At 39.6% G+C, this 14477-nt stretch overlaps 1 protein-coding gene across 6 annotated transcripts in view; it reads left to right on the top strand.

Annotated features, from left to right (window-relative positions):
- Positions 1 to 8113, top strand: part of LOC143289894 (serine/threonine-protein kinase N2-like) — an 89204-nt gene extending 81091 nt beyond the window's left edge. For all 6 annotated transcript variants that reach the window (XM_076599107.1, XM_076599106.1, XM_076599105.1 and 3 more), the window contains exons 21-22: positions 3270 to 3329; positions 3844 to 8113. In XM_076599107.1, coding sequence (XP_076455222.1) covers positions 3270 to 3329; positions 3844 to 3987 — 204 coding nt within the window. In that variant the 3' untranslated portion in view covers positions 3988 to 8113. The remainder of the gene's footprint in view (positions 1 to 3269; positions 3330 to 3843) is intronic.
- The last annotated feature ends 6364 nt before the right edge of the window (positions 8114 to 14477 follow it).

A 14477-nucleotide genomic window follows, 5' to 3' on the forward strand; every position in this document is an offset into this window, starting at 1 on the left:
AAGCATGCTCCACATAGAATCAGAAGACAATGATGCACTTTATTTACACTTTGATTTTTTGGCTGTCACAAACAAGGATTGCTTTTTACATGATGCCAGCATGTTTGGAGTTTTCTGTTTGTGTGTGTGTGTGTGTGTGTGTGTTATACATTGCTGTAAACATTAGTGGGGGATTGGGGGGGGGGGTGTGCTCTGCAGTTCCATCCCTTTATTATGATATTTGAAATTCATGATATTTACATTATGGATACCTGACTCTTAATAATTATCTTTTCTTTTCTTCCGTTATGATGTTTTCATGTTCATGTTTTCTGTGTCCATTTTTCTCTGTCGCTCTGTCCTTTCTCGGTCTCTTTTGAAATTGAAAGCAGAATTCCGGTTTGTCCTCTCTCTCTCTCTCTCTCTCTCTCTCTCTCTCTCTCTCATTGTAATATTCATTTATGAATCTTATCCAGTCCTTTTGTTCATGATAATTTATAGCCTGTTAGATATTGTTCACATTCCCCTTCACGAGGGGCTAGGGCCTAATGTGAATAAAACATTTTCAGTCTTTCTTTCCTTCTCTCTCTCTGTCTCTCTCATGCTCTTGGTCACTCCCTCTCTCTCTCTCTCTCTCTCTCTCTCTCTCTCTCTCTCTCTCTCTCTTATATCCTGTCTCTTGCTCTCTTTCTTCTCCCTTCGCTACCTCTCTCTCTCACTTGAAGTTGTAAGCAGAGCACCTGTTAGTTATGAGAACTGCAGAGGTGAACTGAGTCCAGCTGTGTTGTGTGTAGTATTATAGGGCAGGGGAGAAATGACTGTACACTGTACCCTTTGTTTGAAGCTTTTCTTCCCATAGTCCTGAAATAAAATTATTAAATAAAATAAAGCTTTGAATGTAATCACAAGATTATAGCGCATCTCCTTCCACCAAAGTAAATTTGCAAATCACCATTTCATCCCAGTTATTGATATCTGTTGACCAATTTGTGCCAGTTGTTAGTATTCTCTACATCTTGACCAGATAGTGATATCCTGAGGTTATTCAGTGCCAGGTGTTGTTATTTTTTTAAAATATAATGTGTGATGATTTTGTCCTTATTGATATTATATCATGTGACCATCTTGTATGAGTTGTTGATCCATGGATTCTCAAGCCCCCATGTTAGCAATGTTCTATCCAAGTTAATCAATTCATTTTTGAAAATTCTATTAGTGTCATGTGACCTTATGAATTTTCCATGACTGTTTTCCCAGTAAGTCAGGCCCATGATCAAGTTATCTGGTCATGTCAGTGTTCCCAATGTTGTGTGTTATTTATGCCAGTTATTGTGATTTCTTTATGAACTTTTGTTCCAAATGCTGGTATTCTTTAAGTCTTGTCTGAAATATATGCCATGCTGTCTTGTCTGAGTTTTTAATATCCTGTGGTCTTCATGTACCATTCGTTCATAACCCGTTACAGTCTTTTCCTTTTGACTTGTCCCAAATTGTTATACTCCATTCATATCTGATCGCCATTTTGTCCAGATTATTAACACTCATTTTCCTGTGATATTCCTGTTTGAATTTCTAATATCCTCTGACCGCTGGAGGCAACAGTGATAGATATCCCATGACCATCTTCCACCCCCCACACCCCCCAAGTTAATATCATGTGTCCATCTTGATCTATTTTTTAGTGTCCTGTAACCGTCTTGACTCAGTCATATCCTTGATATAGGACAACAATGTCTCGTTGTGTTGGTTCAGGTTTGTGATTAAAGTCAAAGGTTCATCTTGCATTCCAACAGTTTGCTGTGTGTGTTAGTGTGATTATTTAACTCTGTGGATAACACATGGCTGGGTTGGAAAGAACTTGAGAACTAATACTGGAAAAGACTTGAAAAGTTGGTGTGGTTGTGACTGATGCGAACAATATTGAGGGAGTTGGATGGACTTGGATGAAACCAAACAGGGTCCTGACTGCCGTGTGGATTGTAACTGATTAGAGTAGTTTTCCCAGTGCCTTGGAACTGATATATATATATATATATATATATATATAAAGATAAATTAAAAAAAGAAGAAAGAATTTGGCTAAATATTATTAGAGATGTATCATATTATGTTGTTTCAGTGTGTTTTTGTTATTTGTGTGTGGGTAGTGATGTCTTGAAAGCACCTGGACCAGTTTGATTTCTCATTTTGACACAGGCTAGTAGAGGCAAAATTGCATGTTTGGAAAGTGAGTCTTACATAATCATTTTGTATAAGTTGGTGTGTGTGAGAGAGAGAGTAGTAAAGTTAAACACTTGCATTCTCTCAACCAGTGGCAGAGAAACCAGACATGGAAGGATGGTAGACATATTGAAAATAAAAAATTAAAAAAAATAATATTGATAAACAGACACCCCTCCATGAAGTGGTTGCAGTTCAAGGTCAGGGGTCAAAGGTCAAGGTCATAACACAGTAAACTATAAAGAGGCTTGTAGGCATGACAGCACCATGTGTTTTGCATCCAATCTTCATTAGTAGAATGACTGATCTTGGAGATAATTTATTCATATATAATTAAAGGTCAAGGTCACAACACAATTGTTTTTTTTTTTTAACTCATCAGTATGATAGAGCATGTATATTTAATTTACACATCTTAAGAAACATGAAATTGTGAGTGGTCGTTGTGAGAAGAAAAACCATGGTGAACGTTAGGTGTGTTGCGGTCAGTGAGAATGTGTGTGTGTGTGTGTTTAATGATTACTGTGTATGGTATTTAGCATATTGGATAAGAAGATTATGTGTGCATATACTTACATAAAGTGGCAAACACATATTTATTTGACATGCCTGTAATGGTTTAAACACAGGACTGTCAACCTCTCTTACTTTTCTTTTCTTTTTTTTTTTTTCTTCTTCTTGTGTTGTGATTATGCCACCAGTCTTTGTACATTTGTGCTGATTTTTTTTTTCACTTGGATATCAGTGCAAATGTACTTGTTATAAATTACGCAGCACCATGTGTTGATATCTCAGTCCAAGAACATTTCTTGGAGAGAGAAGAAAGATGATGATAATAAATGATTAGACAGTAGTTAAGGTTCTGTGAATCATGTTCCAGTGATTATCACCTGCTCTCAGTATGATAGTTTTCAGCCTTATTTGTTTGTGGTGGTGCTGTCTTGTGTTTGTGTGTGTGTGCTTGTTTCATTTTTCTTGTATTTTGTCTGGTTTTTTTTTTTGTTTTTTGTTTTTTGTTGTTGTTGTTGTAATTTTTGGACTGATGGTTGATGCATTATTTGGGTCCACAGAATGTCAACTGGCACGACCTCCTAACGAAAAAAGTGAGACCTCCTTTCGTACCAACTTTGGTAAGTGGCAGCTGCAACAGTCAGTTACTTCAAGCTCAAGTAGTACTATAAAAACCAAACTTGGTTGGATGGTGTGTATGCGGAAGACTTTTCCAGTCATTTCCCTTATGATAATGAGATCAGCAGGGTCAGAGGTCAAGATCGATGTTTTGCAAACCAGAAAAAGATCAACAGAGCTCATGTCTTGCATCCAGTTTTCATCAAACTCGGCATAGTGACCGGCCATGGAAACAACATTATCCCTGTTGAAATTCACAATTTGATTTAAAGGTCACTTCATGGTTCACAATAATAGTAAAAAAAAATTAAATAGTTTTAAAAAAAAAATCTTAAGTTAAAAAAAAGATGAAGTCTTGATGACTTTCTCTTCCGCAATTCCAGTTTAGTGGTTATCACATGTGCGTCTCGAAGACATTACCTCTCTTTTGATTATTGTTTTTTTTATTAACTTCAGTTTCTTGCCCCTGTCTTGGTTTATTTCATCAGCCCAGCTTCTGTTCTTTTTCTCCTCCAGCGGAACATGGAGGACGTCAGCAACTTTGACGAGGAGTTCACGTCAGAGCGCGCGGTCCTGACCCCACCCAAAGACCGCCGGCCCCTGAACCAGGATGACCAGCGTCTGTTCGGAGACTTCACCTACATCGCCGACTGGGTCTGACCCTCGTGACCCGCACCCCTAAAGTTGTTGAAACAAAAGTAGCGCGTGTGGTCATCGGCGGTGAGCCGGTGAACTGTGCGGATCAGATCATCATCGTTTCTTACAGACGGTCAGGAGGAGCACAAGTGATGAACTACCTTGGACTAGGGTTGCTGGAGTGACAGGTGGCTTGCTGGGAGAGTGACGAGGGTGTGGAGTTGGGTGAGGGGGGGTAAGGTGTGAGAGAAGTGGTGTGATGTGGTGTGTGTGTGTGTGGATGAGGGTGGTGGGGGGGGGGGGGTGTTGTCATCTGTGGGTAGCAGCAAGCAGCACTGGGCCAGTCTTGCAAAGCAGAAGCGTGAAGAAAGTGGTTGGGTCGTGTTCAGCCTGGAGACGTTGAATCGATGGAGACGAGTGGCTTGTTCTTCATGCAACCTGACATGGATGTTCCCCCACCCCCATTCCCCCAAACACCTCCTCAGTTTGTTTAGCTTGCCTGTCAGGCTGCCTGAGTTTGTGTATGGTGTACGTGGTGTTTATCACAGTGTGAGTGAGTGAGTGGACAAAATGATTCATATTATTTGTTCTTTTCTTCTTTTTTTTTTTATTGTTTGTTCGTTTTATTTTTCCCTACAACCTTGATTCCAGGCTTATCTCATTCGGCTTGGCAAAAACTGGTTACGAACTGAAATATGCACCTGACATGGGACTGTGTAACTCTGTACTGTACTCCACTGCACTTCAGAACATAACACTGCATACTGTTATGTTGTTGTTGTTGTTTTTTGTTGTTGTTGTTGTTGAATTGGTATCGTCTTTTAACTGATGGAAGTATTCACTGCAGGTCTGTCAACATTTCAGGAATTATCTACTTTCTGTATCGCACGCTACTCTTGCCTGGTTTACCCTCTCTCTCTCTTGGCCCAGTCCTGAGATGGCACCTTTGTGGCCAGCTGGGCTGTAAGCAGCATGGTTTGATTCTCTCTTGGTCTGTGTGTGTGTGTGTGTATGGGGTGGGGGGGGGGGGGGGAGCATGTCTGTGTGTATGTGCGTCAATCATGTTCACCAAGGTGTGCAGTCTTGCAAGATATACGCATTATTATTTTTTCTCTGTCTCTTATATGCAGTTATAGCTTGCAACAGTGTTTGGTTTATGCGTTCTGATAAGTTATGCGTATGGTTTACTATTTAGGCAGGGTTTGGGGATTAATAAAACACTTAAGAAAGTATCTGTCTTTGTTCACGCATTTTTGTATTAGACACTCTGTTCTTGTATTTTCATATTCCTTGTAAACTTCTTTGTATCTGTAAACATTTAGAGTCTTTCCTCTCTTGTCAGATCAAAGATGTTTATACTGAACACAGATTTTTCACAATATGATATAAAATTTCAGAGAGGGCAAAAACAAGCAACAAAGTAATGAATTTTGATATGCTAGCTTTGCTGAATGATAAATTAAAATGAAATTAAAATCTTCATAAACTTGGTAGGTTGCTGTATACATCTTCCTGGGCTGTTTGAATTGCAGTATTTAGCGAAATGTATGAGTGACATACATTTGTATTTTGATGTCAAAAGAAACGTGCAGAGTGCAAATCATAACAAGGGAAACAACCAAGATTCATGACTGGCAATTAAGTTATGGATTGCTTCCCATATTGCTCTTTTTGCCAGATTTCTTCTTGGTGTAGATTTGGTTTTATGTTTGGTATAGCTGGGCTGTAAGCTGAAAAAAAAAAAGACTTTTAACAGATTTATTATAATGTCTTGTTATTTATTACTATGTCCTAGCTGGATCTTACAATCAGTGGTGGAGAGCAATTAATGAAGGAAAAAAACGTTTAAGAGATTGCAAGATGGCCTTTTTGATTCAGCAGAACTGCACATGTGATGAAAGAAAAATCTCAGGGCATATGATAGATAGCATGTACACAGTTTAGACAACTTTTAATGGAGGAGGGAGAGAAACCACACTGTCTACATCAAGGTTTGAACCTGGTACTTGCAGGTTTGCAAGGAGACTCCAAATAGATAAATAAATAAATAAATGTGGAGTGATGGGCTAGAGGTAATGTGTCCGCCAAGGAAGCGAGAGAATCTGAGCGCTCTGGTTCGAATCACGGCTCAGCCGCTGATATTTTCTCCCACTCCACTAGACCTTGAGTGGTGGTCTGGACGCTAGTCATTTGGATGAGACGATAAACCGAGGTCCCGTGTGCAGCATGCACTTAGCGCATGTAAAAGAACCCACGGCAACAAAAGGGTTGTTCCTGGCAAAATTATGTAGAAAAATCCACTTCGATAGGAAAAACAAATTTTAAAAAATGCACGCAGGAAAAAATACAAAAAAAATGGGTGGCGCTGTAGTATAGCGATGCGCTGTCCCTGGGGAGAGCAGCCCGAATTTCACACAGAGAAATCTGTTGTGATAAAAAGAAATACAAAAATACAAAAAATCTAGATGGAAAGTAGCTTGAGAAGATTGGACCAGCGCAAACAGGTATTCAGACTTTTCATGTAAATCATTGCTCAGTGCAGCCACCCTGTTGCTTGTTATCTTGTAGAAGCTTTGCCTTCATCATGTGAAGGAGGTTCTGCGAATGAGGAAAGCAAAATAAAGAGAGATTAATTGGGAAGGAATTACACCAGATTGCACATCATCAACAGTTGATTTGCTGTTGGTTGTGCGAACAGTGTTTGACAGAAGAAAGAAAAAGGGTGGTAGGAGGGAATATGTGAAGGATTAGCATTTTCTGAAAAAAAGGTCTGAAGAATGTTGATGTATTGTTGCTGAAGATAATAATCCATTTTTGAAGTGAGGCAAATTCTTTAATAACCTATTTTATTCGGTGCCATGATAGGGCAGACAAATTTTAAACCTTTTCCCATGATTTCCATGGTTCTACTGAGAGGCGTTGGTGACATTTCTCCTCCAAGAACAGTCCAGAATTATGATGCTGAGATCAACAAATAAAGCTTCTGCTTTCAAAAAATCCAAAGTAAAAGTAAACTTAGCTTTGTATTTTGGGGGTTAAACTACTTGCAAAGCATAGTGAAAGAGAATCTGATGCCCCTGTAGAGATCTGTATCATGTTATACAGTTTGTAGGCTTTTTACTGTTCAGCAGAAATCCAGTGCTAAAAAAAAAGTTAAGGGCATTTACATCTGTGTTGTCTGAGAGTTGTTGTTCTTGATGCTTGTGACATGGGTGCACTGTGTGTGGCCAGATAACTTGCCGGGCAGCTGTAAGTCTCTGCACTCTTGATTGTATGGGAATCTTCTGTTGGCTTTTGATAGGTTAAGCTGCTACACCTCTCCCAGGCATATATGCATACATATTTAGAGTTTGATTTTAGGGGGGGGTGGGGGGGGACTAAAAAATGTAGGTAGCATTACTGATGATGTATTGCCAAGAGAAACATAGTACCGTACATACCTCTGTGCAGCAGAATGTTAAGCCAAAAGAGAGGGGAGGGAGGAAGTTGATTGCAAAATTATTGGGATTTATTGACCTTTAAATGTTCCCCATGCTTCAAAGGTTATGGAACAGACAGCGAAAGGTACCCAGCAGCTAACTGCCTTGACGAATAGATGCATAAACGCTGTTGTTGACATGACAATGTATATCCATGTTGACAAGTGCTGGTGTGTTTGCGTGCTAATGTCTTACAGATGCTGTCAAAGTCCTGTTTTGATGGTGACATTGTTACAGTGTCCTACTACATTATGTTTGTTTTTTTCTTTTTTGTATATATATTTTATATACATATATATCCTTGCCTGTACAAGAATACTTTGTTGTATGGTTAGAACGCCAGTCGAAACCAAAACCTGGGTCTGTAAACGAAACAAACCGTGTAGATGGAAAAACACTCACACTAATTTCATTCCATAGCCTGTGTCGTTTGATATCGCTGGGAGTAGTCAGTGCATTATGATATGTGTCTGAATGTCTGTGTAGAGAGATGTACACACTTTTCGTTACCCAGCTCTGCCCTCGATGCTTGCATTTCTGGACTGGTGTTATCGGTCGGCATGTTACTCACCAGTAGACATAGAAGGCCAGTGCGCATGTACTGACGCGGAGCAGCCAGCGTGTGTTGGAGGGAGTGAATGTGGGAATGGATATTGTTGTAAATACATGGCTGCGCAGTTTTTTAAAAAAAAATTAAAAGGCCCCTTTACCCCCCCTTTTTCCCCCAATTTTTATTCCTTAAAATTTTTTTTTTCCATGGGTGTTTGGGGTTTTGGTAGGGCACCTGAAAATGGACTCTTATTTAGGGTTTTTTGTTTTAAAAAAACCACACCCCACATATCATACAAAATTTCAAAAATTAAAAAAACTAAAAAAAAAATAAAACCCAAAACGATTGATTATTCCCCCCAAATTAAAACATTACCCCCCCATACCCCCCAACCCAAAAGAACAAAAAAAAAAATTGATTTCCAAAATTTTTTTTTTTTTTTTTTTTTTTTCCCCTAAAGTTCCCCATGCTCAAAGGTTTTTTGGAACAACACAAAACCACACAAACCTTTCCAAAAACCAAACCACAAACCACCCAATACCCAGGTTAACAATTTGGTTTTTGGGCAAACAGAAATTTGTCAGTCTTTTTGATGGTGACGGAACAGGTTTTTTCTAAATTTTTTTTTTTTTTTCTTTTTTAAAAATTTTTTATTCATAAAATATCCTTTTTTAAAAGATATTTTTTTGAAAAATGTTAAAGGGTTTTCCGAAAAAATGTTTAAACAAACAAAGGGTTGTTTGGAAAAAAAAACCTTTTTACCCCTAATTTCTTCCCCATTACCCTTTTTCCCCTTAAAAATATCCTGAATACAGTCGTATGGACTGAATTTCTTTTTTTACCCCCTTTTTCCCCTCTCTCCCCCCCTCTAAAAACCCCCCCCCCGTGAAAACGCCCCCAAAAAAAATGAAACCCCCACCCAAAAGACCAAAGGCCCCAGGCGCGCGCGGGGAAAAAAAAAAACCGCAGTATGGGAGGGAAATGGGGAATGGTAAGGGTTGTTTTTTACTTTTCTGCAACGGGACGGGAAAAGGCTTGCTGTTTTGAAAAAATTATTGCAGGCCCCCAAAAATCGGGGAAAGAAAATTGTTTTTTTGGGAACCTTTTTTTTTTGGTTTTTTTTCCCCCTTTTTTTTTTCCCCCTTCCAATTTATTCAAAAAGAATTTTGTTTTTAAAAAGGAAAATGTTTATTTACAATTTTGTTGAAAACCATGGGATTTTTGCCAAAACGCCGAGGGTTGGCCTTTAAATGGGGGAACCCCTTTGAAAATTCCCGCCAAAACAGAATGAGGACTTGGAAAAAAAAAATAGGAAGGGTCAGAAGAAACCAAGCGTTTCAAAACTTTTGTTTTGCTCAACATTTTCCCCCGTAAGCCACTGACAGTTTTTGGGGCTCTCTTTCCTGTTATTCATCTTTAAAGCATAAAAAAAGGGCCCGGGGCACCCCCCAATTTTTCCTTTTTTTTTTTACAAGCAAAATGGGGATCGTAATAAATAAATAAAACCCCCAAATAACAAATATCCCTTGAAAAGAACGGATTCCGAAAAATTTGAAAAATATTAGATTTTTCCTCCTTTTCCTTTTTTTTTTTTTTTCCTCTCTTCTCTTCTTCTTCCTCTTTTCTCTTAAAAAAAATTATTATTATTCTAAATTTAAAAAAAAAAGAAAACCCAAAACATAACCCCCAATTTTTTATTTTTATTAAAAATTTTAAATATGCTGGAAAAAATAAAAACAAAAAAAATTTTAAATTAAAAAAATAAAAATAAAAAACCTTGGGGTTAAAAATTTGATTTGGGGGAAAAATGCCTGTTTGTTGGTGGAACGAAAAAAGTTTTCAAACGGGGTACCAACGTCGTTTGTCCCACTTTTCTTTGAACAAACCCCCCCCTTTGAGACCCCGTTTAAAAATGAAGTTGATAAAAATTTACGCTTCCCTTTTTCCCCAAACTTTTTTTGCGTGTGTTGAAACTTGTTGGGCCCAAAGATTTTTTTAAATTTAATTTAGTTTGGGGTAAAATTTTTTTTAAAATTATGTTTTAAGTTTTTTTCCTATCCAAAAATAAAAGTCCCATTTGGTTTTTACACTTGGAAAAAATATTTTGGGAAAAGAAGAAAAAAAAAACAAAAAAAAAAAAAATATTGTGGGGGGTTTGGGTTTTGGGTGTGTGTGTGTGTTGTGGGCTGGGGGGGGTTTGGGGGTTTGGGTTTTTGTGGGTGTTGGGGTGGTTTTGTTTTCGAGGGGAAAAGACTGTAAAGCTATTGTGGTTGAATCGTGAAAAGACTGCACGTATGGGGGTGTGAATCAGTAAAAGACTGCACGAGTGGTGTGAATCAGGAAAAGACTGCCTTAGTGTGGGGGAATCGGGAAAAGACTGCATGTGTGGGGGTGAATCAGGAAAAGACCACGTAGTGGTTAATCATGAAAAGACTCCCGTAGTGGTTTAACATGAAAAGACGCACTGTGTGGGGGTGTGAATCAGGAAAAGACGCACGTAGTGGGTGAATCAGTGAAAAAACTGCACTGATGGGGAATCAGTGAAAAACTGACGTATGGGGAATCATGAAAAACTGTACTAGTGGTGTAATCAGTAAAAAACTGACGTGTGGTGTGAATCATGAAAAGACTGACTGTAGTTTGGTAAATCAGTGAAAGACTGATGTTGGTTGAATCAGTAAAAAGACTGACTGTAGTGGGTGTGGAAAAATTCAGGGGGAAAAAAGACTGACTGTGTGGTGGTGTGAATCATAAAAGACTGCCTGTATTGGGGGGTAAATAGTAAAAAGACGCACGTAGTGGTGGTGAAAAACATAAAAACTGCACTGTAGTGGTGGGGAATCGTGAAAGACTGATGTATGGTGTGGAATCATAAAAAACTGCACAGTATGGTGTGAATCATAAAAGACTGCACGTAGGGGTTTGTGAATCATAAAAGATGCTGTAGTGGGGGTGTGAATCATGAAAAGACCACAGTAGTGGGGTGTGAATCAGGGAAAAGACTGCACTGTATGGTGGGGGGAAAATCATAAAAGACTGAAGTAGTGGTGGGGGGAATCAGTAAAAGAGAAAAACAGTTCAAAAACTGCAAATGGGTTAATCAGTGAAAAACTGCCTTTTTGGGGGTGTGAATCGAAAAGAGTTGTTGTGGATAATCATGAAAAGACGCAAGTAGTGTAAAACAGTAAAAAGACTGCAATGTGTGTGTAAACCCGTGAAAAGATGCACTTAGGGGTGGTGTGAACAGTAAAAGACTCAGAGTAGTGTAATAGTGAAAAGACGCAATTTATGGTTGAATCAGTAAAAGATGCACGTAATGGTGTAAACCCCAGTGAAAAAACCCTGTAGTGGGGGTGTGAATCATGAAAAGACGCACGTAGGGTGGTGTGAATCGGAAAAACGAAATGTGTGGTGTGAAATCAGTGAAAGATGCCAGTAAGGGTGAACCTGAAAAGACTGAAATGTTTGGTGTAAATCATGAAAGCCCCTGATGGTGGTGTAAAAATCAGTGAAAAGACTGCACTTTTTGGGGGGTAGTGAAAAATGCAGTGTTGGGGGGTAATCATGAAAAGACTGATTAGTGGTGGTGAATCAGTGAAAAGAAACTCACGTTTTGGGTGGTGAAAATAGTGAAAAACTTAGTGATATACTGTAGTAGTGTATCACTCTTTTTTGTCACAACAGATGTCTGTGTGAAATTCGGGCTGCTATTTCTACGAGAGCGCGTCGCTACACTGTTAGAGACCTTAAAACAATTATGTATATATATATTCCAGCCTGTAGTTTTTTATTTGTTTTCCTATCGAAGTAAGTATTAAGTTGATTTTCTGCAAGAATTTTGCCAGGGACAGCCCTTTTGTTGCCGTGGAGTCTTTTACATGTTCTAAGTGCATGCAGCTGTGGGGTGGGGGGAGGGTGGTTTGATTCGAACTCACAATCTTCTGAATGGGGGGAAAAAAATGTAGGAAAGGGCCCAAATTGTCCATGGAACAATCTGACTGGGTCGGAAGAGGTGCTCACTTGTTAACGACAGCTGCACAAAACGGAAAATCACCTGGGATATGTTATCGACTTAAGTGTACGATTTGCTACATGAACTTTGTCTGTGATAACGATCTGTTGCTGTAACTACTATTGTCATCGTTATTATCATTATTATCATCATTATTGATCGTTAATTGTTATCACCATTAATAACAATATCATAATTATGATAATAATAAAAATTATTATGACTAGTCGTGATCGTTATTTCTAATATTATGGTCAAGATTAAGAGAGAGAGAGAGATGTCGAAAATAAAAAATCGTTTGTTTGCTTTAAAAAAAAAAAATTAACAAAAAAAAGTACTCTTTCCCGTCCCAACTGTTGCAGTTTATTGCCGAACTGATTTTGCTGAAAATGCCTTCACTCAACTGTCCAGCAGTGAAATGGATATGCGGCTGCCACCTCCTCCTGTCAAGCACAGTTGGCAGAACAACCAGTTCTGTTTGTCTACTTTAAGTGGAGTGCGTCACTGGCTTAGGGGTATAAACCTTCTTGACTTTGAGTGCCGTGTTTCTTGGAGACGATCTCTACCCCTCAGCTGTCCCCCTTCCAGGCGTTGTTTTTCCATCTCCCTGTAATTACACTTCTGCCTCGACATCCTCTAACGTCCGTGTGTCTTCCCTGCTTCAGGGTGTATGTTGTTTCCTTTGTCCATGTCCTTAATTTGACCACTCCTCTCTCTCTCTCTCTCTCTCTCTCTCTCTCTCTCTTCTTCAAGGGACGTTTTAATTGGGAGTTTAGGAGAGTGAAGAAGAAAACGCTTAAGGTAATGGGTGGGGGTGAGGTGGAGGAGGTCTGGGGCGTCAGTCTTGTGTGTGTGTGTGTGTGTGTGTGTGTGTGCGCGCGCGCGCGCGTGTGTGAATGCATGTGTCGATGTATGAAATGTGTTTAACCCCGTAATTGGAGATGATGGAACTACACTTTTTCCGTAGCTGGAATGTAGATAAGGTAAGACAGAGAGAGAGAGAGGGTATGTATGTCTGTATCTGTGTGTGTATGTGTATGTGAAAGCACGTGCCTGAGAAAGAGAGTGTGTGCGGTGCATGTGTGTGTGTGTGTGTGTGTGTGTGTGTGTGTAAGCACGGACTTAGATGAACCGACTGTACACAGACAGACACATAGGCAGACAGACGGACATAGGTGCGTGCCCACACATACTGTGTGTATGTGTTTCAGATGTTAAGGAAGGGAGAGACAGACACAGAGAGATGGTCTATTGAATACTGTATATGAAGAATGATCGAAAGGAGTGGAAGAAAAACAGAATGAATGAATGAAACCGAGCGAAAGAAATAATGAATGTTATTTGAATGACGGCTTTTATTTTCTGAAGGAAGCAAACAATGCTTTTAAGTTTTATTTCATCCAGCAGCATTGAAGACACTCATAAATCCCCAGCCTATGGCGGCATTGCTTCCACAGAGGTAGTAGGTGGACAGATTACACAGTTTCAGTTTCTCAAAGGAGGCGTCACTGAGCTAGGAATAATCCTATGCGCTGCACTTCATCTGCTTGGCAGATGCCTGACAGCAGCATACCCCAACGCGCTTGTCAGGCCTTGAGTGCACACAGGAGTCGTCAAATGAAAGAGTGAATCGCTCGTGTATTTGTATTTGTATTTCTTTTTATCACAACAGATTTCTCTGTGTGAAATTCGGGCTGCTCTCCCCAGGGAGAGCGCGTCGCTACACTACAGCACCACCCTTTTTTTTGTATTTTTTCCTGCATGCAGTTTAATTTGTTTTTCCTATCGATGTGGATTTTTCTACAGAATTTGGCCAGGAACAACCCTTTTGTTGCCGTGGGTTCTTTTACGTGCGCTAAGTGCATGCTGCACACGGGACCTCGGTTTATCGTCTCATCCGAATGACTAGCGTCCACACCACCACTCAAGGTCTAGTGGAGGGGGAGAAAATATCGGCGGATGAAACCGTGATTCGAACCAGCGCGCTCAGATTCTCTGCTTCCTAGGCGGACGCGTTACCTCTAGGCCATCACTCCACGTGGAGACGAAGTCCAGCTGAAGTCAGTCTTACTTCTCTTGTCTTTGAAGACGGTGGCGACGAGGCTACCGCCATGGCTTGATTGCTGGTGTTTAGATGGTTTTACATAGAACACGTGAACCTGTCGCTGTATCTTGGTGCAATCAAATCTCGTTGCATTTGTCATTCACACCGCGCTGGACTCACGAATAGCACATACCTTTTCATCCACCCCATTAAAACTGTGCATTCGTATAACACGCACAACATATAGACACAGACACACAAATAAATAAATGAATGAATAGATAAATATACATACATACATACATACATACATGCATGCATGCACACACTCAACATATTCATACAAACACACTCATACATTCACGCATACACTTACACACACACTTACACATACACTCACATAAACACACACACGCAAGCACACACATT

Source organism: Babylonia areolata, chromosome 14, assembly GCF_041734735.1.
Source record: "Babylonia areolata isolate BAREFJ2019XMU chromosome 14, ASM4173473v1, whole genome shotgun sequence".
In the NCBI taxonomy this organism is placed as follows: Eukaryota; Metazoa; Mollusca; class Gastropoda; order Neogastropoda; family Buccinidae; genus Babylonia; species Babylonia areolata.